General features: G+C 49.8%; 2 protein-coding genes across 2 annotated transcripts in view; one reads left to right on the top strand and one right to left on the bottom strand.

Moving 5' to 3' along the window:
- Nucleotides 1-1,932: 1,932 nt before the first annotated feature.
- On the bottom strand, nt 1,933-8,619 carry INA (internexin neuronal intermediate filament protein alpha). Its single transcript, XM_065844022.2, has 3 exons — nt 7,429-8,619; nt 3,680-3,804; nt 1,933-3,071 (listed from the first exon to the last, which is right to left on the bottom strand). The coding sequence occupies exons 1-3, from the start codon at nt 8,602-8,604 to the stop codon at nt 2,798-2,800; spliced, it is 1,575 nt and encodes a 524-aa protein (XP_065700094.2). The 5' UTR covers nt 8,605-8,619; the 3' UTR covers nt 1,933-2,797.
- Nucleotides 8,620-13,925: 5,306 nt separating this feature from the next.
- NT5C2 (5'-nucleotidase, cytosolic II) overlaps nt 13,926-24,562 on the top strand; it is a 62,146-nt gene continuing 51,509 nt past the window's right edge. The window contains exon 1 of the mRNA XM_065843104.2: nt 13,926-14,015. The gene's annotated coding sequence lies outside the window, so the exon portion shown is untranslated. The remainder of the gene's footprint in view (nt 14,016-24,562) is intronic.

Raw genomic sequence — 24,562 nt, 5'->3', positions numbered from 1 at the left:
CTTGGTTGAGCATTAAGTAGTCCCTTCCCTGATCCTGCAGCCAAAATGGGCTGAGCCTTGGGAAATGCCCAGAACAAGCTGTCCCCAGGGGCTGTGTCTGCACTGGGATACCAGGGTCCCACAGCACAGGGATTGTGGCCACAGGCTGGGCACGGGGAGCTGGGAAGCTGCAGCAGATCTGGGGGTAGCCCTGGCCCCACTTGGGAGCTCTTCCCTTGCTGCACAGCACCTGGATCCAGGCTCTGCCCTTCAGCAAAGTGGGGTGTCTCCCTCCTGTAAGGGCTCTCGCTCACCCCCAGTCCTGGGAGGTGTTTGTGGGGCTGGTCAGTCTCTTGCTGCAATCAGGGTACTTAAAGCTTGGCACCTCGGAGCGTGTAAGATCACAGGGACAAAGCCCATCAGAGGGGCGCTCAAAACTATAAGGTAATCTGAAATCCAGCCTGCTCCTTTCTAGTGTATCCTAAATGCCCAGGTCCTTTCCCTGCCTGCTGCCCTGCTTCCGCCTCTGGAGCTTAACATCATGAGACAGCATCAAAATGCTGCAGAGTTCCAGAAATGCAGGAAATCTCTTGAACTGGCCCTTGCAAAGCAGCCATTTTCCGAAACAGCACCTCATCCTCCCTGGCTCCTTTGCCCTCCTTCACGATTGCAGCCCCTCCATGTTGGTATTGCCTAAGTAAAATTCCCAGGTTTTAGCACCCAGCCAACTGAGCAAGCAGGAATCCTGACGGAGGCTTGTGCTGGGAATGAAAGAAATGTCAGGCTGCTTGTACTCACGGGACAGAAAGAAAGCAGCGCTGGAGGGTATTTGAGGTTCAGAATATATTACATTAGCTGCACAGTCACATCTGTCTTTTATTTCCCCTATGGTTTGGGAGAAATGCTGCATGTTTGCATTTCCTAACTGACAGCTGAGCCAGGAGATATTGGGAAGCTGGTTGATCCATCCTTGTTTTATGTGCCAGTGCCCTGGACTTAGCTCTGCAGGTGCTGCCCTCCTCCCAGGCTCTGTGTGGGCACCCCGAATTGCTCTGTACTGTTGTGCTGAGGTTGCTGGTGGGATGTGCTGCCCCAGCCATGCCCTGAGCCCACTCACCCACCTCCAAAAGGTGCCCCTCACTTCCCCCGCCCGCAGGGCTGCCCTCCCCATGACTCTGTCACCCCACAGTGAACGGCCCCCCAGGGCATCATCCCTGAGGTTATCGGTGCAGCAGGGTCAAGGGAAGTGGCTGTGCTGCTCCTGGTCTGCAACACTAGTGGAGAAAGCCTGTGGTTATCACGCAGATTGCCATGACGTGGTATGACAAGGTAGGAACAGGAAGGCAGCAGAACAGGGTGCTGTTGGCAGGGACACCCCGCAGGAAGCTGCCCATGCTCTCCCCATGCCCCGCTGTCCCCATATGTGCCCCTCTAAAGGCCCATCTCAGGCAGAACATGGGCATCTTCCAAATAAAACCTGAGCTGGTCACACCAGCTCTGCAGGCATCTTTGATTCCTGCATTTACTTGGGAGGTAGGTGCACTCCCACTTCATCCATTTGCTATTGTGAAAATCACTTTGCCTTCACCTGTGAAGGCAAACATGGACAGATACCTGGGGACTGAATGGTCAGGGGTGTGATGCAAATTAAAGCCTCCGAGCCCTTTTTCTGGACAAATAAGGGTGTGTTCAGCCACGGGAAACCTTGTTCCCTCAGCCAGCTGGCCATGAACTCTTCTACAATACAGAGCCACGGCAACAGGCACCTGTGGATGAGACCCAGACATACCCCACTGCTGCTGGTGGGACCAGCCTGGCCTGGCAGCCCCAGCAGCAGGGTTTGGCAGCTGTGCCCCAACACCAGGCTCTTTGCAGGAGATCAGAGGGACTGCAGGCCAGACACTGATCTGTGTCCCCAAGGTGAACCAGCAGCAAAGACGACAAAACAGCTCATTTCGATCCACATAACTATTTCTTTCTATTTATTAACTTGTGCTTTACAACAGAAGAGGAAAGAGTGCGAGCAAACTATTTTCTGATTCCAGGAACTACTCTGGCACTACCGCGAGGGCAATAAGGTCTCGTGACGATAACCTTGCCTGGGCACTGACACTCAGCACACGCGGAGTCTCTGGCTCTTGCAAAAGCGACCGCTGGCAATTTTAAGGCATTGAAGGAAACCTATGGTTGTAAATCCTATATCAAATTTGGCACATATTAGAGAGGAAAAAAAAAATAAAATAAAAAATGGACATTCCTTATAGTTTAAAAAGTGACTCATAGACCAGACATCAGGTGTGGATACAGTCCAGTAGGGCTATTTATGTGCTTCTGGGATTAAAAATGGACAGTTAAAACTTGACAAGTGAGGGAGAGTTTAGCTATATGTGGATTTGGATAGTAGGTGAAGGTCTTCAGCCTTGAAACTAGTTGTAGTAAATGTGTTGTTTCCCTTGCCCCCTCTCCCTGGAGAGCCAGCTGAGGAGCGGTCCCATCCAGCTCCCCCTTGTCTGCCATGGGAGGAGAGAGGGAAGGAGGGATGGTGGGTGCCGTGAGTCCACTGTGCCACCACAACCACCACCAACATGCATCTGGCCCATGCCTCTGCCCCATTTAAAAGGGACCAATGTGCCAAGCTCGGCCTCCTCATGGGAGGACCCGTGAGGAAGCCGGCCCTAGGTCAGTGTCCCCAGGGGGCTATGTGCTTCTAAGGGGGGGCTTCCCACAAGCCCAATGTGGCATTGTGCCCGGAGTGGCAATTTAAAGGCTGAGTAGAGACTGTTCCCCCTCAAATGCAACAGAGATGGGGTCTTTGTGGTTACATTTTTGCATTCGCAACAATTCCTTCATGCAGGTTTAATCTTCCTTTTTTCTTGGCAGAGGTTATGGTCCCCCCAAACACCTCAGCCCTGCTGGTGGATATTTTAGAGGTCACTTTAATAACCTCTCCTTGCTCCTCCTCCATGAAGGACAGAGTAGAGGAACTAAAGCCCCTTGGCTGGAAGGAGTAAGTGGGGTTGGGGAGGGGATTGAGTGCTGAAAGGCCGGCACTTCCCATGCTGAAGAGGTTCTCCTCTCCCTCCAGCAGCTTCCTGCAAGCACATCACAAGGGAAGAGGTTAGTCTGGGGACGTCTCACATGAAACATCTGCAGAGCTTGAGGGTGTGCTGTGACCTGCGAGTAAGTCTGAGTGCTCCAGACCATCACCACAGCCTGAGGTGGACACTGGTTCAGGTCACACTGCACCACAAAACTGTCTCAAAATCATGTTTTAGTCAATCTTTTTTGGAGCACTTGCAATATGGAGTACATGAGACCAGCTCTTTCCTCTTCCTCTAGAAATGCCAGGAAAATAAAACTCTAAACCAGAAGGACTCTGCCTTTTGCATCTACTTTGATTTTGCAAGAGAGACAAGTTTCCAATCCCATCTGTCCCCAGGTAAAACCAAAACTTCTGGGATGGCTGAGGGACACAGTGCATGGCTGCTAGATTGAGGCATGACATGGAGCCATGGCTGTTCCCCAGGCAGGAGCATGGCAGGTCCAGGCAGGTGATATGAGCAACACGATGGTGTTGCTTCTTGAGTGCATAGGCAGATATTTTCTGGGCCCTTGAAAATATCCCAGCTTGGTGAGGTCAGGGGATTATGTTTGGGATGGATTGCACTGACCAGGCAGCACAGGGTCAGAGCAGCCTTACCTGTAGGCAGCTATCTCGATATCAAGGGCCATCTTGACATTAAGCAGGTCTTGGTACTCCCTCAGGTGCCGAGCCATCTCATTTTTGGTGTTTCGCAGGTCATCCTCCAGCTGCCCAATGGTGTCCTGCAAAGGCAAGGGTACTCAGGGCCACATTTTGTAGCAAGAGCCTCTCCCACAGGTTTTCTGCTCTGCCTATCACAGACACACAGAAATCGCAATGGGAACTTGGTCCACAATGGCACATCCCACCAGCAGCTTGAGACCACAAAATCTCACGCTAACAGGGATGAAGAAGCAGGCAGAGCACCAGGCATGACTTGTGAGTGTGGGCGGTGGGGGGAGGATTTAAACACTGATATATTTTTATGGTTTCCCATCTGCAGCAGGGTCTGTGAGATGGGGGCGGGGGTGGGAGGGGAACAGCACACAGTGGTAGAGTCCCCAGTCCTGTGGGTGATGAGGTAGTTGCTACAGAGGGAAGAGCTGCTGGGGACGGATGGAAAGTTTTGGGCTTAAGTATCACCAAAGCAGGGGTGGTGGCTTAGTGGGACAAGCAAAAGCACCCAGCACCGCAGCAGCCCATGACTGGAGAAGGGGTGCAGTCTGCATCTGGGGAGCTCAGGAAGGGTTGGGACACGTCTGAGTGGTGGAAGGAGAGGTGGTGCTGCCAGGGCAGGAGGGAAGAGCTGTCTCTAAGAGGGAAAATCTGGCACCTTCCCCAGAAAATGCTGCAGAGCCCCAGAGCAGGCAGCTCTGAATGCAGGTATTTGGATGGGTTACAAAGTCAGGCGCCTGCACTGCAAGAGCCAGGGTGCTCAATGACATCTTTCTAGTATCCTTCCCATCAGCTTTGCCCTGCCATGGCTGCTACACCTGGTTCTACCAGCAGTGTGGAAGAGCCCAAGGCCAGATCTCCTGCTAACAAAGCAGACTACATTTTTTTCTGTTTTTTTCCTGTCAGAAAAGAAGCAGCCTGGTTTTCTCACACGTGCATCCAGGTATCTAAGCAGCAGCCTGAAAGCAGTGAAATCTGCTTCTATGGGGATCTTCCCGATAAGATGGTTTCCCACTGTCGGCTACCCCACTGTGCCACTGGAGGAGTGTGATTTGGAGCAGGAATGAGTAAGCAGTTTGTGTTTAAGTGACGGTGCAGCCTTGCCTGCAAAGCCCTGCAATGGCCAGTGTCTGCTCTCCCGCACCCCCTCCCACAGCTGGGCCTTTGCAGTTTCATCTCTTCTGCTGCAGCAAAGGAGCTTTGCCCTGTCACATTGTCCTGTCATCTCCCTGTCCTCATCCATCTTGTCCCCGTCCTTATACCCAGCCCAGCCCCCACTTTGTGTCCTGCATAACCTTCCTTGTGTAGAGGCAGCCATGAAACATGGAGCTTCGCAGGAGCAGGGAGCTGCTCTGAGACTGATACAGCAAACCCAGTTTGAGCAGACCCTCAGAGAAGCAGAGCCACTTCATCCTGGATGCAGCATGTGGCATCTCACAGTCAAGTTAGCTGAACACAATCTGTCTTGTGGGACATTTATGGGCCACCCTTGTGGCTCTGCCTTGACCTGTGCTGCCCTGACCATCTCCTGCAGCAAGAGAGCTGCACAGAGCTGTGTCTCTGAGGTGGGACTGGGCAATGGGAAAGGGTTCAAGGAAACCATTGGGGCATCAACTGAAAAGCCCCAGGACGTGCATGGATGCCACTGCAGTACAGATTAAAATCTCTGCTCTGATGCAGCCAGACTGCTGCTGCGCCAAGCCATGACAGGAGGCAGGGACTCAGGGTGACCCTGCTCCAGGACAGCTCCACTCTTGCTGTTCTGACCCTCTGTGCCTTCAGCCCCCCTCCCCCCGCCTGCAGTCCACATGAACAGAACGCTCTTTAAAAACAGGTTATTCTTGTTACCCTGTCTCTGCCTCTCTTCCATACCCCATCTCTGCCAGGTGGTTGAAGAAAGCCCCTTCCCCACACCATTGCAAACCTGCCCCCTAGCAGAAAACTCTCACATATTGGTTCATATTTGACTGGATAGCATACAAATGTAAAGACATGCCCCTGCTTTAGCAGTCTATAGGAACATTTTAAAAGCTTGAACAATAGGAATCTGTGATCTGTGATTCTGTGAATATTCTTTATCAAGACAGACTTCCATCCTTTTCCACTGGTTGCAGCCAGGGAAATTTAGCTGCTACACAAGCACATTGCTCAAAAAACTCCTAAGTATTACCACACTTAAAGCAGATCCTGAGGGGCATGTAGGAAAATGCTGCTATGCTGCCCCTAAAGCAATTTCAGTTACGGTGCTGTTTAATCCAGTTGCATTGGGGTTTTTTTGCTGATTGACAGGTTGCTCCTAGAATCCCTCTTTTCACATGGCATCGAGACTATTTAAGAAGATTACCATGTGTAATCCTTTCACTCACTACAGGAAATGCTGCATATTGCCTATTTCCACAATATTTGTTGAAGAAGACCTCAACTATTCAGGAAGATTGCAAGCAGCTTGGAGCTACAGTCACAAATTCTAGAGAGCCTGGCAAAATTTGGCCTTGAAAATGACAAGGTATTACTTGGGTGTAAAATAACAATGTCGTCCAGACATGATATAAGGTGGTTGTTTCAGTATTTAGAAGGAAATGGCTTGATTTAGAAACCACAGATCATTTAATAGCCATGTAATGGAACAATCTCAGGATTTATTTTATTATAAATCATGAACATTGGCTGTAGCAAGAAAATGTGGTAACACCACAGTAAGGGAATAAGAGATATGGAGTGCTCGGTGTCTGCCCCTCATGAGTCTTTCCACAGCCATAAGAGATGCTGGGATCTGGCTGCAAATTCAGCCTAAATGTTTGCAGAGCTCCAATTTCTGCAGGGCAGGTGCCAAGAGCCAGGCCACAGGGCGAGGGGCCAAACCTGGGCAGACAGCTTCGAGGAATTACCCACAACGACAGGGAATGTGTGGGCAATTTTGGAGCTGACCCTAAAGAGACAGAGCAGGGATGGGGTGATGCCTCAAACAGAGCTGCCATGTGCAGGGATGTCCCCTGCAGGAAGGGGACATGTTGGAGGGAGTGTCCTGGCCCTCCCTGATGCCCCTGAAACCTGTTTTCTGTGGTTCTGCCTATAGACAAAGGGTGAAGGCAGCAGGCAATGCCCTGGTGAGGCAGGATCTGTTGTGCAGGGCAAAGAGGAACTTTTCCAGCGGGGGAGGAAGGCTGCAGGGGTGGCTGACGCTGTGCAGTGCTGTGGGGGCACTGCATAAGGCAAGAGGGAGCTGGTGCTGTGCAGGGCTTGTGGATGGAGGGGCGGTGGTGTCGCATGCACTGCAGCACAACACGGGATAGTGGGGATGCTGGGTGCTGCACTGTGTGTGGGGGCACCGCATTGGGTCGAGGTGTCCAGCGCTGCACAGAACTGCGGGAGGGGTTGCTGCAGAGGGTGGAGCTGCGCTGCAGGATTTTGCACGCAGTGGAGATGCTCAGCGCTGCACAGGACCAGGGGAGGGGGAGTGCCAGTGCTGCATGGAGGGGAGATGCTCAACGCTGTGCAGCGCCGGGGGCGATTGCGTGGGATGAAGATGCCCGGTGCTACTAACAGTAGCTGGGATGGAGGTGGCGAGTGCTGGGGCAGGTTGCACGGGAGGAGGATGTTCAGTGCCGCACAGTACCGGCGCGGCGCTGCCCGGTACCGAGGACCCTGCTCGGGGAAGGGATGGTGACGGTGCCCGGCGCCTCCCGGCTCACCTGCAGGCCGGCGGCCTCGGCGTTGTGCCGCTCCTCCAGCTCCTGCAGCTGCCTCTCCAGGGACTGGTGGGCGCCGCGCAGGCTCTCCATCTCCGCCAGCCGAGCCTGCAGCTGGCGGCGGCACTCGCCGGCTTCCCGCCGGCTGGCTCGCACGGCCTCCTGGCTGCGGGCCGCCCGCTCGTGGAGGCGCGCGCAGCGGGCGCGGTACCAGTCCTCGGCCGCCTGCAGGTTGCGGGCCGCCAGCGCCTCGTACTGTGCGCGCAGCTCCCGCAGCGCTGCCGCCAGGTCGGGCCGCCCGGGTGGTGCCGGGGGCGCGGCGGCGCGGAGCGCGGCGCCCAGCTGGGCCAGTTGCTCGGCGTGGGCGCTGCGCAGCGCCGCCAGCTCCTCTCGCAGCGCCGCCGCCCGCCGCTCCAGGTCGGCGCGGTCGCGGGCGGCCCCCTCGGCTGCCTGCTGCCGAGAGCGCAGCGCCTGCTCCGCCTCGGCGCGGCCCCGCGCCTCCTCCTCGCAGCGCGCCCGCAGCCGCTGCGTCTCCTCGGCCAGGCGCGCCCGCTCCAGCGCCGCCTGCGCCCGCTCCCCGTGCGCTTCCTCCAGCCGGGCGCGCAGAGCGCGCAGCTCCCCGCCCAGCAGCTGGCCCAGCCGGCGCGGCTCGGCCGACCGCTGCCGCAGCCCCGCCAGCTCCGCCGCCAGCGCCCGGTTCCGCTCCTCCAGCGCCCGCACCCGCTCGATGTAGCCGGCGAAGCGCTCGTTGAGGCCCTGCAGCTGCTCCTTCTCGCTGGCCCGCGCCCGCCGTGGCTCGGCGCTGAGCTCCCGCCCCAGCCCCAGCCCCGGCTCCGCGCCCGGGCGCGCCCGCCGGCCCGCCGACCCCTCGGGGCGCCGCGGGACCTCCGCGAAGAGGTGGCGGTAGGAGGCGGCCAGCGCCGCCGGCTCCGCGCTGTAGCTCATGGCTGCGGAGCCCGAGTGGCGGCGGCGGTGGCGCTTATGTACGACAGGGCGGGGCGCAGCGCGGAACGGGGCGCGGGGCGGGGCGCTCCGGCGGGGAGGGGAGCGGTGCGGTGCGGTGCGCGATGTTGGGCGCGGCGCGGTGCGCGCCCCCCAGGACCGCCGCGGTAGAAGTCGACGGGAGCTGTCCGTGCTCTGTGGTGCTGAAGGGCTGTGGCGGCGGGCGGGGCACGTCATGGGACAGATAGACGAACACACGAAGAGCACACAAACATACACGAGCAGATGGACAAGGTCACACACACACACAAAGAGGCAGACGGACCTACAGGCACGCAAAAGGGGACAGGCACATTTACAGTAAGATGCACACATACACACACTCAGAGCCAGACAGACAAAGGGACAAGCAGACATGCAGAGAAACACACAGATGCACACACAGATGCACAGGCAAGGGGACGCAGAAACACAGAAGGAAGCAAGCAGAAATGGGCAGATGGAGAGACAGAGGCAGGCAGACGCACTGAGAGACAAAGGGTCAGATGGACAGACGGGCACACACATGCACACACACACGTGCATACCCCCACTCCCAATCCCCCGAATCACTCTTGCTGGGGTCTTCCCAGCCGACCCTGTCCATGCAAACAATGGAACAGGCTTCCCAGAGAGGTTGTGGGGTCTCCTTCTCTGGTAATATTAAAAAACTGTCTGGACACATTGCTGTGCAACCTGCTCTAGGTGTACCTGTTTTAACAGGGGGGTTACATTAGACGACCTCCAGAGGTCCCTTCCAACCCAAACCATTCTGTGTGGTTCTGTGATTCCAGCAGGCTGGGCCTTCCTATTGGCAGGGGTTTGGTGGGAGTACTCAGAGATGCAGAGCTGATGGGAAGCAGGACACACACATCACACCTCCAGATCAAGTGTTGTTCCCCAGGGACACAGCACCCCAGAGAAAGACCTGCCAAGATATCAGTGGGGAGTTACAGGTCTCTGGGAACAGCAACACAAAATGTGGCTGTGAGATGGAAAGACAGTTTAAAATAGCTGTGATCCAGGTATGAGGAATGTGGTGAAATGTGCAACCAGATTCTGCCTCCTGCTGTACACCACTGTGCCACAGGCTCTGCACTGATGTTCAGTTCATCTGCTCTTCTTGTGCCTGTTTCTCCTCACAGGTGACCAGGGGACAGGACAAGTGAGGTCCAACAGATGAGCAAGGAGGACAAGCAAGCCAGGTCCGACACTGGAGAGATCCATGACTTCCAGAAGATATGTCACTGTTTCAAATGTATCAGTCAAATGGGGAGAGATGGTGCTGGGACTGACCTCTCCTTGGGCTCAGAAGTTAATCATAATTGTGGCTCCAGAGGAAGCCCTGCAAGCATGGCAGCAACTCTGGCTGGAGTGCACAGGAGCACCGACCGCAGCCATGCTTTAGAAAGGCATTGCCTGGGGCAGAAACCCCATGGAGAAAAACTTCCCTTTCACTTGGGAGTGAGGTGAGCCCAGCCCAAGGCGGAGCACTGCCCCTCTGCGGCAGCAGGCTGGTCCTAGGCATGCAATTGGGTATTGGCGATAGGGTGAACGAACACGCATATAAACCGTATCTTGGTCCTTTCCATCTGTACCATAGGACACAGAAGGAATTAGAAGTGTTGGTCAGTGGAGATAAAAGAGAGAGGAGCTATACAGACACTTGGTTGAAAGACCTAGTTTGTGTCTGTTTTTCCAGGATTCAGATGTGCTCACAGGTAGTTTTCCTGGAAGGACTTAGTTTTCCTGAAGCCCATTTTATGTCAGCGTCTGTGAGGCTACAACATTTGAATCATCTGAGTAGCTTATGTTTCGGTGGCAGGCTGGGATGTGCCAGCCAGGCCCTGGAGCATGATGCCTGGCCCAGGCTGCCTGACTCACACTGCTAATGCAGGAATCCTCTCCTTGGTCTGTTTTTGTTTGTTGTTGTTCGTTTTTTGTTTGGTTCATGGGTTTTTTTTCAGGTTTTCACATACTCTTCACACACAAGTACTTTTTACCACTTCCTTGACATCCATTGCATTGCATTACAATATCATAAGTCAGGTTTCTGCTACTGGCAATAGCTGATCAAATAACTTAGAAGTTTCTAGCTGTGATTAGTTATGTGTGTGGCATCATTTTGATGACTTTGCTCTGATTATTGCTCATGGTGAAGGCTGTTGTGGTTCTCTTCTGTCTTGGAAAAGTGGAGCGCAGCCTATCCTGGCCTCCATACTTGTCCTGTATTTGCACTGCTGTACACATGTAGTCTAATAGCAGAGTTAGAAGTGTCACAATCTCCGCCAGCAGAAGAAATGCAAGGGTGTCTGTTGACATCCATGGGTAAAGACCCTAGGATCAAACCCCTTTGACTCCCAAAGGGCTGAGGTGTTCTTGTGTCTGTCTACACAGAGGGAAGGAGACTGCGTTGAAACAGGTGGGACCTGAGCCAGTTGCCACTGTGACTGCTGGAACCTTGCAGCTGAATGAGCACAAGGAGTTGGAGTCAATAAGTGACAGTACTCACGTACATCCCACCGAACAAGGATGTGACTCCAGGTTGCTGGACGGCTGCTTCTTTAAGAAGAGCGAAGTGTGGTTGAGATATTGGGATCCACCTCTGCATGAGCTGCCATGTTCCAGGTAGTTGCAGTAGGACCCTCATCCCTGGTGGGTGGCACCCAAATGCAATTCCCTTGCAAGCCCCTTAAGCCCCTGACCCAGCCCACAGGGGATGATTTGGCCAACAAACCTGGGAGCTGTACAGCCCTCCCAGTGACAGGGAGAGCTGCAGTGTGGCCATGTTGAGGAGCCATGTCCTGGCAGACTGGAAGGAACTCCTTCAAAGACACAGACTCAAATGCTGCAAATCCCCCAGTTCTATTATTCTGTTATTTCTATCCTATTCTACTCTACTCTGAGGCCAGAGGCGGGAAACAAGCTGAAAACCAGTGTGTCAGACTTGAAATGAGATGGCAAGCTGGATGTGGGCACAAACTGAAATCAGGGCAGCTCCTGGGCTCTGTTCAGGCTCAGGAAACCTTGACGTCTGAGAAACACATGGGTCTCTGTTGGGACACACACACATATCACATCAGGAGGAGCTTCATAAGGCTAGAATAGAGAAAAAAAAAAAAAAAAAAAAAAGAGAAACAGTTCCGTAGCTGGGAATTGTACACTACTGAAACCTGGTGTGTTCTATCAGGGATTAAATTGCCCAGGACCGTTCCATACCTCCCACTTGCTTCGAAAATCAAGTCTTGCATGTGAGAGCAGGAAGACAACTTAAAACTCCATGATCTTAGCACAGCAGCTGCCTTGGTTATGGGTCTTGTTAAACAATTTATCTCCTGAGCTGCAAACTACCTGGGCTTGTGATGCAGAGGAAAAAGCCGCCCTCTGGGCTGCGCGCACACAGCAATGGGATACGCTCCTTCCAGCTGGGTTCCAGCACAGTCCATTAAACTAATGTTGTGGGTAGGTGTTCCACTGCAGCAACCACATGAGGGAAATGCTTCCTGGTGGTGGGAAAAAGGCAGATCTGAGTGTCTACTGGGAGGCTGCTGCCAGATTTCCCACGGCACAGGTGGGTTTGACCCGCTTCAGGAGGCAGAGCTCTGCAGGTAGGGGCAGCAAAATCAGGGAGAAAACATATATAAGTCACAAACACATATATAAGAAAGAAGGATGTATTCACTGAGTTGCACACATGCAAAAACACTAATAAAGTGGCTGTACTGGGTCCCTCCAACTCAGGAGTTTGTCTCTGACAGTGGCAGAATTACACTTCCGTGGTAAAGCTGCTCTGGTTCTGTCTGTCTGCAGCTCTGGGGCTCCCCAGGCAGCAGTCACATCCCTGTGTTTCCTGGCCTTTGTCTAATCAGTGCAAGTTCATGTCTTGGATGCCACTGTGCTCTGTAATCTGCAGTTTGAAACTGCGCCGTATGAAAATCCATCATCTTTCTTTGCGCTTCAGTGTCGCTGCCAGCTAATTTCATTCCATCCCCCTGGCCTGTGGGACAGAGCAGAAGAGCTGGGACACAGTTCCTTCTCACCCATCTCCCTGTGCAGGATTTTGCAGACCTCTGCCTTATCCCCCTCAGTCTCTTTCTGAAGGATTTTTGCCTATTGAATTTTCCACACAGAAAAGCCATTTCACACTTTTAGTCATTCTTGTTGGCTCCAGTGCATCTTCTGGGGTTATGTGTTGGGCAGATGCACAGACACACAGGAAGATAGACAGACACACATTCCACTGAGGGCCCCACCACAAGGATGTGTGGAAATGAGCTCCCAAATACAGGTGGATGCACCTTTAAGTGAAACCCCTCATTGGGTGCCCAGTGCAGGTGCTGTGAGATGTTCCAGTGCATTGGGAGGCACAGGCTGATTTTTCCAGGTGGGCAATCCCGCCCTACCATGGGTTCTGTGTTGAAAATGGGCTTTGTTATAGCCAGAATCAAGGGAATGTGTTAAAAGTTGGTGCTGTTGGGTGCTTCTCCTCGGTGAGGTGATGATGGAGCAAGGCTTGCAGAGCCTGGAAAGCCACGATGGGCCAAGTGTGCCCAAGCTGGCAAAGCCCTGCCCAGCGGCATGTCCCCATGCTGTGGGGGACGACTGCAGAGCCTTCATCACCTAGAGCAGAGCAGAGAGTGACAGGGAAAGCCGAGAGAGGTGTCCTTGGGGAGATGAAGGAAGCACTGTGGTGGCGGGGCTGGAGAAGCCACTGCCAGGGGAGGGGTGCCAGCATTTTGGCAGAGCCGTGTGTGCCCTACATGAGCTGGGGCAGGAGGGTGGCTGCTGTCACCCTTGTTGCTGGTGGGGACCACCCTGAGGTGGCCAGGACTGTAGCCTTTTCCCAGCCTTCAGGGTCAGGAAAAACAGCCAGAAAAAGGGAGGCTCGTTTTGCCAGGGAGGGTTTTTTTGCTTGGCACCTTTTGGGGCAGCACTGGCCAAGCATGACACAACTGGAAATGGATCAATGGATATTTTCTGCTGTGCACAACCTGAGCCTTTCCAGCCTGGACTGGCATGCCTGCAGGGGTGACAGACACAGGCCCGTGCCTGCTGGTCGGACCGGCAGGCAGGACCTCCCTCCTGCCTGCAGCCAGTGTCCCCCAGCCCCAGCCACCGTTCTCCACGCCACTCAGAGCTGCTCCTGGAACCTCCTTGTGACCCTTCTCGCAGCAGGTGTGGCACATCCTACCCCCCTTGCTGCAGATACACTCTCCAATAAATCAGTAATTGTGTTATTTTAACCAAGGCTCTAGATCCTTCAGCCTGCGTGGCACGCAGCAGCACTGAGGCCGGCTGACAGAACTGTGGGGGCTCAAGCAGGCCGGGAGTGCAGGGCTGCGAATGCAGCCCCAGAGATTTTGGCTGGAGCTATGCCGGGACCCGAAGGGGCTGCTGGAGGCGGGTGGGGGGGTGTCTGTGCGGCTCTTCCGAGGGGTGGCACATTGCCGCCGCTCCCTGCCGCCGCAGCTCTGCGGCTGAGCGCCGGCCTCGCACACTCTCCCCGGTCCCTGCCGCCGGGCGGGGCGGGGCGCGGGCCGCGCCTGCGCAATGCAGCCGGCTGTGCGCTGCGGCAGTTGTGCGGGGCAGTTCTTCGAGCGCGCCAGGAGGTGAGAGCGGCCCGGGCGCGCGGGGGCAGTGCGCGTGTGTGGGTGCGTGCGCCGGGCGCCGTTGGCGGGGACCGTTGGGTTGGGTTGGGGTGAGGTGAGCCCCCCCACCCCTCAGGCGCGCACCCCGGGGAGCGGGGGGTCTGTCCGCCGCCGGGGCTGAGGAGGGGAGGGGCAGTGAGTGCAGCCCGGGTGCTGGCCGGCGGCACTTCCCCTTCTGCCGGCGAGGGGATCCTCTCGGAGGCAGCGCCCGCCGGCTCCGCCGCTTCCCCGGAACGCCTGCGGTCCCCTCCCCTGTCCGGCCGCTGTGCCCTGGGAGCCCCCGTCATCTCCCCATCCCGTCCCAGGCAGGGCGGCCCCCGGGTTCCCGCAGCCCATGCTATACGGGCCCCCTCTCCCGTCCCCGGCGGGGTGAATCCCCGAGCCCTTCCCTTCCTCACCGCACCCCCGGGCGGGACCCCGAGCTGCCGCCTGCCCGCCGCAGGCTGTGCCCGCCCTGTGGCCGGTGGGCTGCGTCCCGGGGCCGTGCCCCCCTCTGCCGTCCGAGCTGCAGCGTGAGAAGGAGCCCTCGAGAAGGTGTTTGTGAGGTTTGGGGCCGGCACGCGTTGAGTTCGTTTCCGCCTTCCGCCCCACGTGGACCGGAGGGTCCCGGCGGCACCTTCCAGCTTCCCCCTGGGGAAACCGCCGGCCCGTCTGTGGAGGTGGGTACAGACCATCCGCCTCGCTGAGGAAAGCGAGTCTGATCCCGGCTCTGGGCAGAACACGGCTCATTGTCACCGCTCTGTTCCGTTCGAGTTGATCTTGGCAGTCAGGCTATATTAGGCTCGAGCTGATAACCTAAAGCCAGGAGTGCAGCACCAAATAAATAAGTTAAAAAATAAAATAAAACTCTAACAAAAACAAACCCACGAAACTGCTTTGCTCATTTGCTCACATTTTGATTATGTGTTTTTTTAGTTGTTTGTTTTTTTTTTTATCCCTCTTTTTGTGCCAAAAATAATATTGCAAAATGTATGACAAAAACAAACCTACACTGGTTTCTGGCAGACTGGATGACAGAATAGGGCAGTACTGTTTCGTGTAGCACAGGCAGTTTTAGAAATTCCTGGAACCACTGAGATTATGAAACTCTCAAGTTTATTCCCATGCTAGCACTTCTAAAGGCTGCCAAAGTGGATACTAAAGATTCTCTCTGACGTGGTCTTGAGAACATTCCTTCCCAAGCCATAATCACTTATGTTTTAAGAGATATTTTCTTCTTTTTTTTTTCTTTAACTCTGAAAGATTTACCATTTGAACGTCAGAAGACTGCAAAATGCTTTCTAAGTAGTCACTTAGAAACACCTCCCTCTTACCTACCCAAATTATTCTCTGTGCCTGTTTAGAAAAACATCTTGTCACTTTGTCACTGGCTGAAATGTATTGATCCACATACCTGTTTGTCACTAGTGAATAAATGCAAAAAGATGAAGATTTTCAGGTCCTTTCAGATGCTATGTGGTTTGATTGAAAATGGCAAACAAAACTATATTTTGATCTTTGATTCATGTGCTGAATTTGTAGTTCTAGCAGTGAGGAAAAGCCACGGTGTTTTACTTGCGAACTGATCAGCTTAGCTCTGGAAGTCTGTCAGTCCTTGTCAGCCCGTGTCAACCTAAACATTTTAGAGGAGAACTGCTTTTTAAAATAATCTATTGCTGTTAGTCTGGAGTTCAAAAGATCATTCAGGAACTTGCTGGTTTGATTAACAGCAGTTGGAGTTTGTTCAAGCATACACGTAGTTTCATTATATAGTACAATACAACCTTTACTCTGTATAGCGTCATTCAAACAAATTGTATGGCAAAATGCACCACCGAATTACATTTAAAATGCTCCATTGAATTAAGTACAATTGCAGAGATAAACGGGGAGAAAAATTGTAAGAATGGGAGAAATGTTTTCAGCTGAGGTTTGAAATTAACAGCCTGTTAGTTTTTTTGCATTGGCAGTGTTAGTGTTATACACTGTTTCTAGGACATATGCTAGCAAAAATCAGATGCAAGCTGGAGTTTGCCCAGGCAAATTTCTGGTTTGTAGGCAATTATTATTATTATTGTTATTATTATTATTATTAACAACAACAACAGTGACAACAACAGCCCCCCTTGAATTGTTATTTTTGTAATATTTGATTCTAATATAGCTTGAATTGAAAATTAAGAGACCTGTCCTGAAATCACTGGAAATACTTATCCTAGACTTTTTTTTTAGCTTCCAGGACAATCTTTGTTTTTGAAAAAAACCCAGAAACCTTAGTGTGGTGTTTACTGGTTACAATACTGTGATATTGTACTCTTTGGGAAACATTTATTTCCTTTATTTCCTTTATTTCCTTAAAAAATATACAAGTGTATTATTTTTGCATCTAAAGTAAAAGGGAAGCAAGCTATTAAAATATGGTGTTTAATTGATGCTTATTGAGAAAGCAGATAGGCTTATTTGCTCACATCATAACGGTTATTTGCAGTTCAGCTTAATAAAATAATGCTTCGGTCAAAAACTGATAGATGGGTGGTTGCTTGCAGTGTGAGCTGATATCTGGGGATCGCCCCGGGCTGGCCACAGAGTAAGTTTTTGGTACTCTAGGACAAACTGAGCTGATCTGCAACCTTTGAATCCTACAGAAACTGTAGATGCCAACAGACAAGGATGTACAGGAAGAAGGGCTGACTGCACCTCTGCCCTGGAAATCCTGGCCAAGAGACAAAAAATGAGGTCAGGCAGTGACACTCAGGGAACCCGTTCTTTTGTAGAGATTAGAAATTAGGGAATGCTGTGGGATCTGGGTGGCTCAGTACCGTGCAACCGGCCGTTGCTCAGCCACTGATGAAAATCCTACAGTGGTCTGTGATGACCCAAAATAACATTACCACGTAGAAGCTGCTTGGCCTGGAGAAGGTGGATTAATGGTCTCCAGCCAGGCTGCAGTGGAAAGTTGTCATAGGAACTGCCTTGCTGTTTGGCAGGGCCGTGCCTTGTCTCCACTCCTTTGAAAGAACACCTCTGTAACTAATCGCTTCAGGATAAGAAATACTCATATGCCAGCCAGCATAAACCCATGCAGAGAGCAAGGCACTTCGGCTCTGCCCCAAGGGAAACTGAGGACAGCGTTGTACGTCAGCAGAGAACAGCCTGAGTGATGTACCTTGGGATGAGATCACAGTGCCTGCTCCATGCCCTGTCCTTGCCTCTGGGTGGCTCACGAATGCTGGGGGTACTGATATAAAACAGCTGTGGCTTCTTAGCAGTGAGAATAATAGGACAGAAAACTGAACAGAATGTGCCTGGGAGTGGAAGCTTTGTCTCACTCTTTGGGATGTGTTTGGGATGGGATATGTTACCAAGTCAACGCATGGGAATTCTTCCCTTATTGTCTGTACTGCATCTACTTTTTAAATTTTATTTACAGTGTCAGCAGCACAAATGTAATTTGAAATTATATTTGAAATGACCACAATCTGTGTCTTCAAAAGTTGGCTCTCTGTTCTGAAGCATTATCTTATTGAGTACCTTCAAAGTGCACATTCATATAAATATTTCCTACTGTAAAATATCTGTTTTCTGCTACTAAAGAAATCATTATTATGTGTCATGGTAATGATGTTTGTAGCAATGAGCTGTATTTTGCTTTTTAATCATTATGACTCTTTAACTGGAATGGTTCCTAAAACCTTGGACTGTGTACTCTACATAGAGAGCCTGTATAACAAAAGTCTGCTTTCTTAACACAACCACAGAGAATCCAGCATGTACGATAAATAGAACTTAATGTACTGTAAATTGACCTTAAGCAACATCTGGAAAAAATTGCGGAGGTATTTAAGGTAGCCACTGTAAGCAATTGATAATCTAAACCCGCCTACATAAGCATAGTCATTAAGCATGTGTTTGCAGGGCTGAAAAGGTGCTTGGGAGACCTGCCGATATGAAGCCATATTAGGGGAAATACAGTTTTTTATATGACAGCATGAGAACTAGAAGGGAGCCTGAGTAATTCAGCCTAAAAATACCACAGCAGTCTGTGTAAAATCTTAACTGCTACCTGAATGTGTAGCAGTGTCTGCACCTTACTATAAGGTCAAAAACAGGTTTGCTCTTCCAGGACAGCTGGGTCCCCCAGCGTAGGAGCAGTGAAAGCTGTGTGCCACCCCTCATGGTCCTGTCACTGTGTCCATTCTGGTACAGCATGGGAGAGGCCAAACATGTTGCTTGCTGTTGACCTGAGCCTGTCATCTTCTGGGTATGGATACCTGCTGTGGGATTTACCAGCACAGCTAGCCCTCTTTTGATCGTTTCATTAGAGGTAATGTTCTGACTAAACTGAGGAGGTTGGAAACGCCATTGTGGTGATGTACATGCTACCTTCTCTTAGCATGTAAGCAAGAAAACAAGTGAGTTCTTAGCCTGTGCATCATACCAGCTAAAACTGCAAAGGTATGAGCCCATTAAATGTGAAGAACAGGAGATACAGTAATGAGGTACCTATAGAAATGATGCTGGGATGTGAGCAACCTGTTGGTTTCTCTTTTGAAATTAAAGGATGTGTGGGCACAGCTGCTGTAGGTGAATGGAAGAAGAAAGGAATGTCCAGGGAGATGTGATTCTTTTGAGATTTGAAGGTGGCTCCAAAGTGAACTTAGTAGAAACAGATGTGTGGGAACAAAGTGCTCTAGTACCACTGGTGTTGTATCTGTAAATAAGAAGACAGTTTTCGTCTCCAAAGCTACCAGCCTGGCTCTTTTCACCACAAGTGATTATTTTAAAACAAAGGTTCCTTGAAGTCATTATGTGATCCAAACTTAGCTTAATTTAGTAATAGAGTATTCACAGCTCCCAGCTGCATTCCAGATATTTTCAGACAAAGACTGACTATTTTGCATATATGCTTACTACAAGATAATAATTTAACCTTGTTTGGCACAATTGGTTCAGAGGAAAGGGTAAAACAGAGAGAGATTTCCTGTACGGGTTTGTGCGAGAGGTTCTGAAGTGGAGTGGTTTTCCACTGTTTACTTAAGAACAGGCCTTTGGATTAGCTGGCTTTGACCCAGGCCTTGTATCGTAGTTCTCCCTGTTAACCTTGGCATAATACATAAAACACTTAAGATACATTCTTGCTAGATTTTCAGGAAGCAAATTCTCGCTGAACACTCCAGGAAGGTACGCTTCCCCAAAATACTTTCCAGCCAGAGTGGTCCAACTTTGGCAGTCATGGTGGCCCAGATCTGGGTTGTGGGACCCTCTGAGGGGGTTGCCCCTTCCTTGTGCGAGCTGCTGCCTCCTGCTCTGCTGTGGTAGCAACAGCTGCATCCCAGCTGGGTACACTGAGCTCAGGAGGGAGCGCTTAGCTGTTCAGATAGTGTTTGCTGCTCACATCAGTATTCCTTATCTCCTTTGGAGAATGGTAGCTGTGGGTGGGAATCAACTCATACTTTACTACTTGGACCCTGCTTCTCTTGACATTTGCATCAAATGCAGTGCATCTGTCCATGGCATATAACAAGAGAAACTTTTAATCAGCTTCTAAAGTAACCTAGGAAGGAAAGTAAATTTAAAAGAGAGAAGACTGATGGTTTAGCATGAAGCATATAAAAATCTCTAGCCCAGCTGAATTCAGCTGGTGTTTGGGTTGATCCACTTGGTGATGAGTTGCACATAGGCACGCACAGCAAATAATTAGGAACATGGGGTCAGAGAAGAGCATGTGAATGTTCTGCCCTCAGAAACACAAAGAAGTGCTGAGTGAGATTTATGCCAGGGCTTTGTAATCACAACACAGCAATTACCAATAATAACATCTAAGGGTAAGTGCTAGTGAACTTCAGGCTGCTTAGGTAATTTTGGAAGTCAATAAATAGAACCAGTTGCAATTATAAATAATCTTTTTAGATGTTGATTTCCTTTGTTTTCTCCGTCTCCATCTGAGATACCATTTTTCTGTTGGATTTTTTTTTTTACCCCCCCAAAGGAAGAGCTGAACATGTTGGCAAAAGTATTTCAAATGTTTCTTTCTGATCTTTTCAAGTCACCTTTTTCGATATTACAAAGCATTCCATTTCAAGGCTATGCAAAGACATATGTGGCCTTTGAAGTCACAGGAAAGGGCTGCAAGATTTGGTCCTGAATGTCCTGGTGAAGTCGTGTTGTTTCTGACACCCTATGCAGTATTCACTGAGACCTTTTAAGAACAGATCCCTGTAGTTGCTGCATAGTTGTTTCTTTTTTGTTGTTTGCTCAGTTCCATTTTTGTAATATTATTCTCTGTGTATGCTTTTAGGTCAGGATGGGTTAATTCCTTAAAGAAAAAAAACTGATCAGTTGAACATAAATTGCAGGTGCTGTGAGCCTGAGTTAGCTTGAGGCTGACCCTGGAAGCTGCTCTTACAGTTCAGTTCCTGTAGCTTTCCCATCATTGAATACAAGTGGCTGAGTGAAGCTGGAAAGAGGAATTTAACACAGAAGCAAGCCAGACTGGTAAATCATCTGTTAGTTCTGCTGTCTGGAAACTGAGGCAGGAATCAGATTTCATTTTCCGCTTCATGTTGCAAGCATCAGTCAGTTGGTGCACCAGTGATGAAGGGCAAGTCAGCAAGGCAATGCCTGTTTTGAGTCTTTCTGTGGTTTGGGATGCTGCATTTCCACATTGCTTTCCTTTGTTAAAAAAAGGAAAACAAATCATTGCCTAAAAGGAAGTACAAACACATGAACAGTGTCTCTCTCAAGGGAGAAGTGGTCAGCAGGGCTTTTCCACCTGTAATCAAAAGTAGGGCTGCAGCTGACAGGACTGGATAGAGCTCTGCTGGGGAAAAATTATAAAAAAATGAGCATTTGCTACCTAAAGCTGTGGGTGGTTCAAATAAGCAGACACAAAACTCCTCTATTCTTCAAAATGCTTGCTTTACCTGAAAGCTAAGCAGTGACTACCATACCAGACAATCTCCTGCTAAGTCCTTTTTAGTTAATAATATGAATTTAGCTTCTAGAAGGCATTAGCTTGCCTGTACCATTAACCTCTTGGTGACTGCAGACATCCTGAGCAGAACATGTCTCACACATGTTCTGGCATTTATTTGTATCCTGCTCATAATGGTGTTGAAATGGGATGATTTTATAGAGTGAGTATGTTAAAAGATGTCATTGCTGCAATCATAGCAGATGTGTATTTTATGAGCAAATTTTATACAAACTGGAAAGAGCTGTACTTGCTGTGATCTAAGATGACGTATCTATCTGTAGCCTTCAATAATTTGGGGACTTTTTCACCTCTGATCCAGGGAAATAACACTGTGGCCTTTCTACGAGATTGTTAAAAACGTTTGTTTTCTAACCTTTCCTACTTTTTTTTTTTCTTATTATAATAGATTAGGTAGGTTCTTAACCTCTTGTTTTACATGTACTGTAACTTCTCTAGCGGTATTGCACTGGCAGTTTTATGAGTCAAGGCCAAAAAACTCTGCTTGCTAAACTTGAGCAATCAGGAGTGAACAGATGATGAAAAACTAACAGTGTTTTACTCATCCACCACTCCTTTTTGGTGGTGTTTTTTTTTTTTTTTTCCACAGACATCTAGCGAGTAGATATTAACAAAGACAGTAATGAAAAGCACTTTCAGTCCTCATAAATCGATGTATGCTGGTGGGGTCAAGAAACGAATATTGGAAAGGTTAGGACACGTAGAGAGCTGTCTTCCTGTGTTGTGACACTCAGAGCCAGGCTGGGGTTTTTTCCAGTTGCTGTTTTGAAAGCAATTAGAAGGAGGCATTTCTGTGGCTGCACAGGAGGCTTTGTGCTGGCTGGGCACATGGTCAGCTTTTTTTTTAGGGGCTACAGCAGGTCAGGTAACATGCTGAAAAAGAAGTCCTTCTTGGTGAACCAGGGCTGTTGTACTACTCTGCTTGGGACAAACATTTTTAAAGGCATCTCAGAACCCAGGGGATTCAAGCTGTTTCATCATCCACAGCAGGAGCACAAGACCGCGCTGTTGAATGAGTCTTAAAGTCTACACCGACGAGATGCTTGAGGTTCCCTGAAAAGTCCCAGCCAGAGGGAGGGTTCAGTGTCGGGAGCTCTCGGCTCTGGTTTTGGGATAACAGGGATCTGCTTATGATGCTTTCTTAGTTGTTTGTTCATGTTCTCTCACCCTTCAGGCTGGCAGCTTTCTTCCAGGTCACAGCTGATGGAGTACGTGTGTCACCTCGGCCGTGTTCCCTCAGAGCACCGTCTATGCTGAGACAAGTACAGAGAGAGCACTATGTGTGTCCTCCTCAGCTCTGCCAGGGAACAGTCTTCTATGTCAGAAGGGTTGATTTAATGTATTTAAAAACAGTGAGCTGAAGAGACCATGGAAAGATGACTTTGTTTTCCTCAAATGAACTTGATGGTTGGTGTTTTGCTTGGATGGGATAGTAAAAAGTTTCTGAAGAAGTTATAACAGTTAGAAAACAGTATAATATAGGCCTTTGGTATTACTTGATAAAGCTGAGACAGTTGGGTTATCAAAGAGAAGCCAGAGACTTAACAAAAGCTCAGAGTTATCATACATGTTCAGTTATTTTACTGATTAATTAAGTTATGTAGGTTGCCTAAGAAATGCTGTGTGAATTACCAGTCTTTTGGAAGTGCTTGGAAATACTGCAGAGAAAGTATTTGTAAAATTAATTTGCTTGTAAAGTTTCCTGCAGTGGTGCCTATGTACTACACATCTGTCAAGATTAAATGAGATTTGGGGGCTGATAACACCTAGGTGGGGACACTGTTGTGCCCTGAGGACAGACTTGTAATGTCATTTGTAATCAGGTAGACTATAATTACTATGTTTGCCTCTGATTGAAAAACAGGTCAGAAAAGGAATGAATTGTGCTCTGTATGCAGAGGGGAATTTCACACCATAAGAGCACTTCAAAACACCTACAGACTTCATGTTCCCTGTTTTTTTTCATCTTTATCATTGCTCAGTTGGTAGGTCTATGTAGCTTGCTTCTCATCGACAAGGAGCTGCTATGTGGGGCTGCTTGCTAAGAACAGAGTGCAGGAAAGGTTTTGAGTATGTGCTTTTCTGGTCTCTGTGATGAGTGTGCTCCAGCCTCTGGTTTGGGGAGAAAGAGGATTTCTGTGTGGTCACCTGAGGGGTACCTGTGGTTACTGAACTAGGAGGAACATAGAGAAGGAAGGAGTTGTACTTCTGGCCTTTGTGAGCATTTCAGGAGGGTGTTAGAGCCAGCCCAACAGTGATTCCAATGAGCTGAGCCTAGATGCAGAAGACTCTTGCTGTTCTCACTTGAAAGGCTAGATCAGCCTCAGGGAATGCGTCTCTGAGGAGAGACAGGTCAACATTATTAAGGGCAAAAGTAGGAATCCCATTATATCTGTAGTAGACTAGTATGCCTCTGGAGCCCTCTATGTTAGGGTAAATGAGAATCAAGATCCTCTTTGCTAAAATATTTATGTATTTATCATCACAGTGCCCTTTATAACCAAGCAGTATCATTAGATTGTCTTGTTTGTGTTTTGTGGACAAACAGCAAGTTGAAAACGGGTGAAGTTTTGTGTATGAGGTATGTGGCCTTGCTGGGTGTTAAAGCTTTGTCTCCTGGGTCTGGTTTAGTTCCACAGTCCTCAGCTCATCCTTCTTTTGGAAAGATGTTTGTTTTTTTGTTGATGATCTGCGTGTTGTTGGTGGGTAAGATCTCAAAAGGAAGAGAGACCGAGTTAGTATATGAGCATTTGATAAACTTTTTCTTAAAGAAAGTGGGAAGAGAAGAGAATAGCACTGAAAAAGAAAACTCTTAGCAAGACAAAAAGAGTTCTGACTGGTTTTGACAGAGCAGCTCTCCTAATTACCGGATCGTCTTCAGCTGTTGATCTCAGTGTTTATTTTCAGTAAGTTTTTTAATGAAGGAGGAGCCAGTGTTCCCCAGTTCAAGTATGCTGGCTTCTTTACTCAGCAGCACGTCCCTTGGCAAGTGTTGTGTCCAGAGTGCTGGGACTTGCGCTGACTCGCCAGCTGGCTGTCCACACCTGGGCTGAGCAGAGACCGCTTTCCGCCAAGGCTGGGGGAGATGTGAGCTCATATTTCCAGCCTGCAGAGATGGTTCAGATGCTGATTCTACTGTCACATCTGTTTTTGTAGCCCATAAACACATAAGAGAGGGCCTATCCAGCTTGGAAAAGGGTTCGAGTGTCTCTAAAAAATCATCGTTATTTTTCCTTTTACTTCCGAAGATTAGAAAAACGCCAGAATAAGCCTTCAGTATCTTTGCTTTTCCTATAAAATATTAATGAAGCATGGACACGATCTTCAGGGACAAGAGAGTTTTTTACCAATAAGCATAGTCAGTCAGGAAAGCCAATAAAAATGTCCTCTCTCACCTTCAGTGTTAAGAAGATAAAGAGGACTTTTGGCTGTTAGTGTTATCCAAGCTGACCCAGTTGCATGCTTTCAGAATGACTGTGCTGCTGATCAGAGTTGGGCATCTCAAATACTTTGTCGGTTGCTAGTGTGCTTCTGG

The sequence above is a fragment of the Patagioenas fasciata genome, chromosome 8 (assembly GCF_037038585.1).
Source record: "Patagioenas fasciata isolate bPatFas1 chromosome 8, bPatFas1.hap1, whole genome shotgun sequence".
NCBI lineage: Eukaryota > Metazoa > Chordata > Aves > Columbiformes > Columbidae > Patagioenas > Patagioenas fasciata.
Note: the sequence above shows the minus strand (reverse complement) of the source record. Positions and strands in the feature narration are given on the sequence as shown.

Excerpts from the sequence above, each read along its gene's own strand:
- INA (XM_065844022.2), bottom strand. The coding sequence starts at position 8,604 with ATGACGTGCCCCGCCCGCCGCCACAGCCCTTCAGCACCACAGAGCACG. Across the intron at positions 3,805-7,428 it reads CCGAGGCCGCCGGCCTGCAG|GACACCATTGGGCAGCTGGA; the intron begins GTGAGCCGGGAG and ends TTGCCTTTGCAG. Across the intron at positions 3,072-3,679 it reads ATCGAGATAGCTGCCTACAG|GAAGCTGCTGGAGGGAGAGG; the intron begins GTAAGGCTGCTC and ends ATGTGCTTGCAG.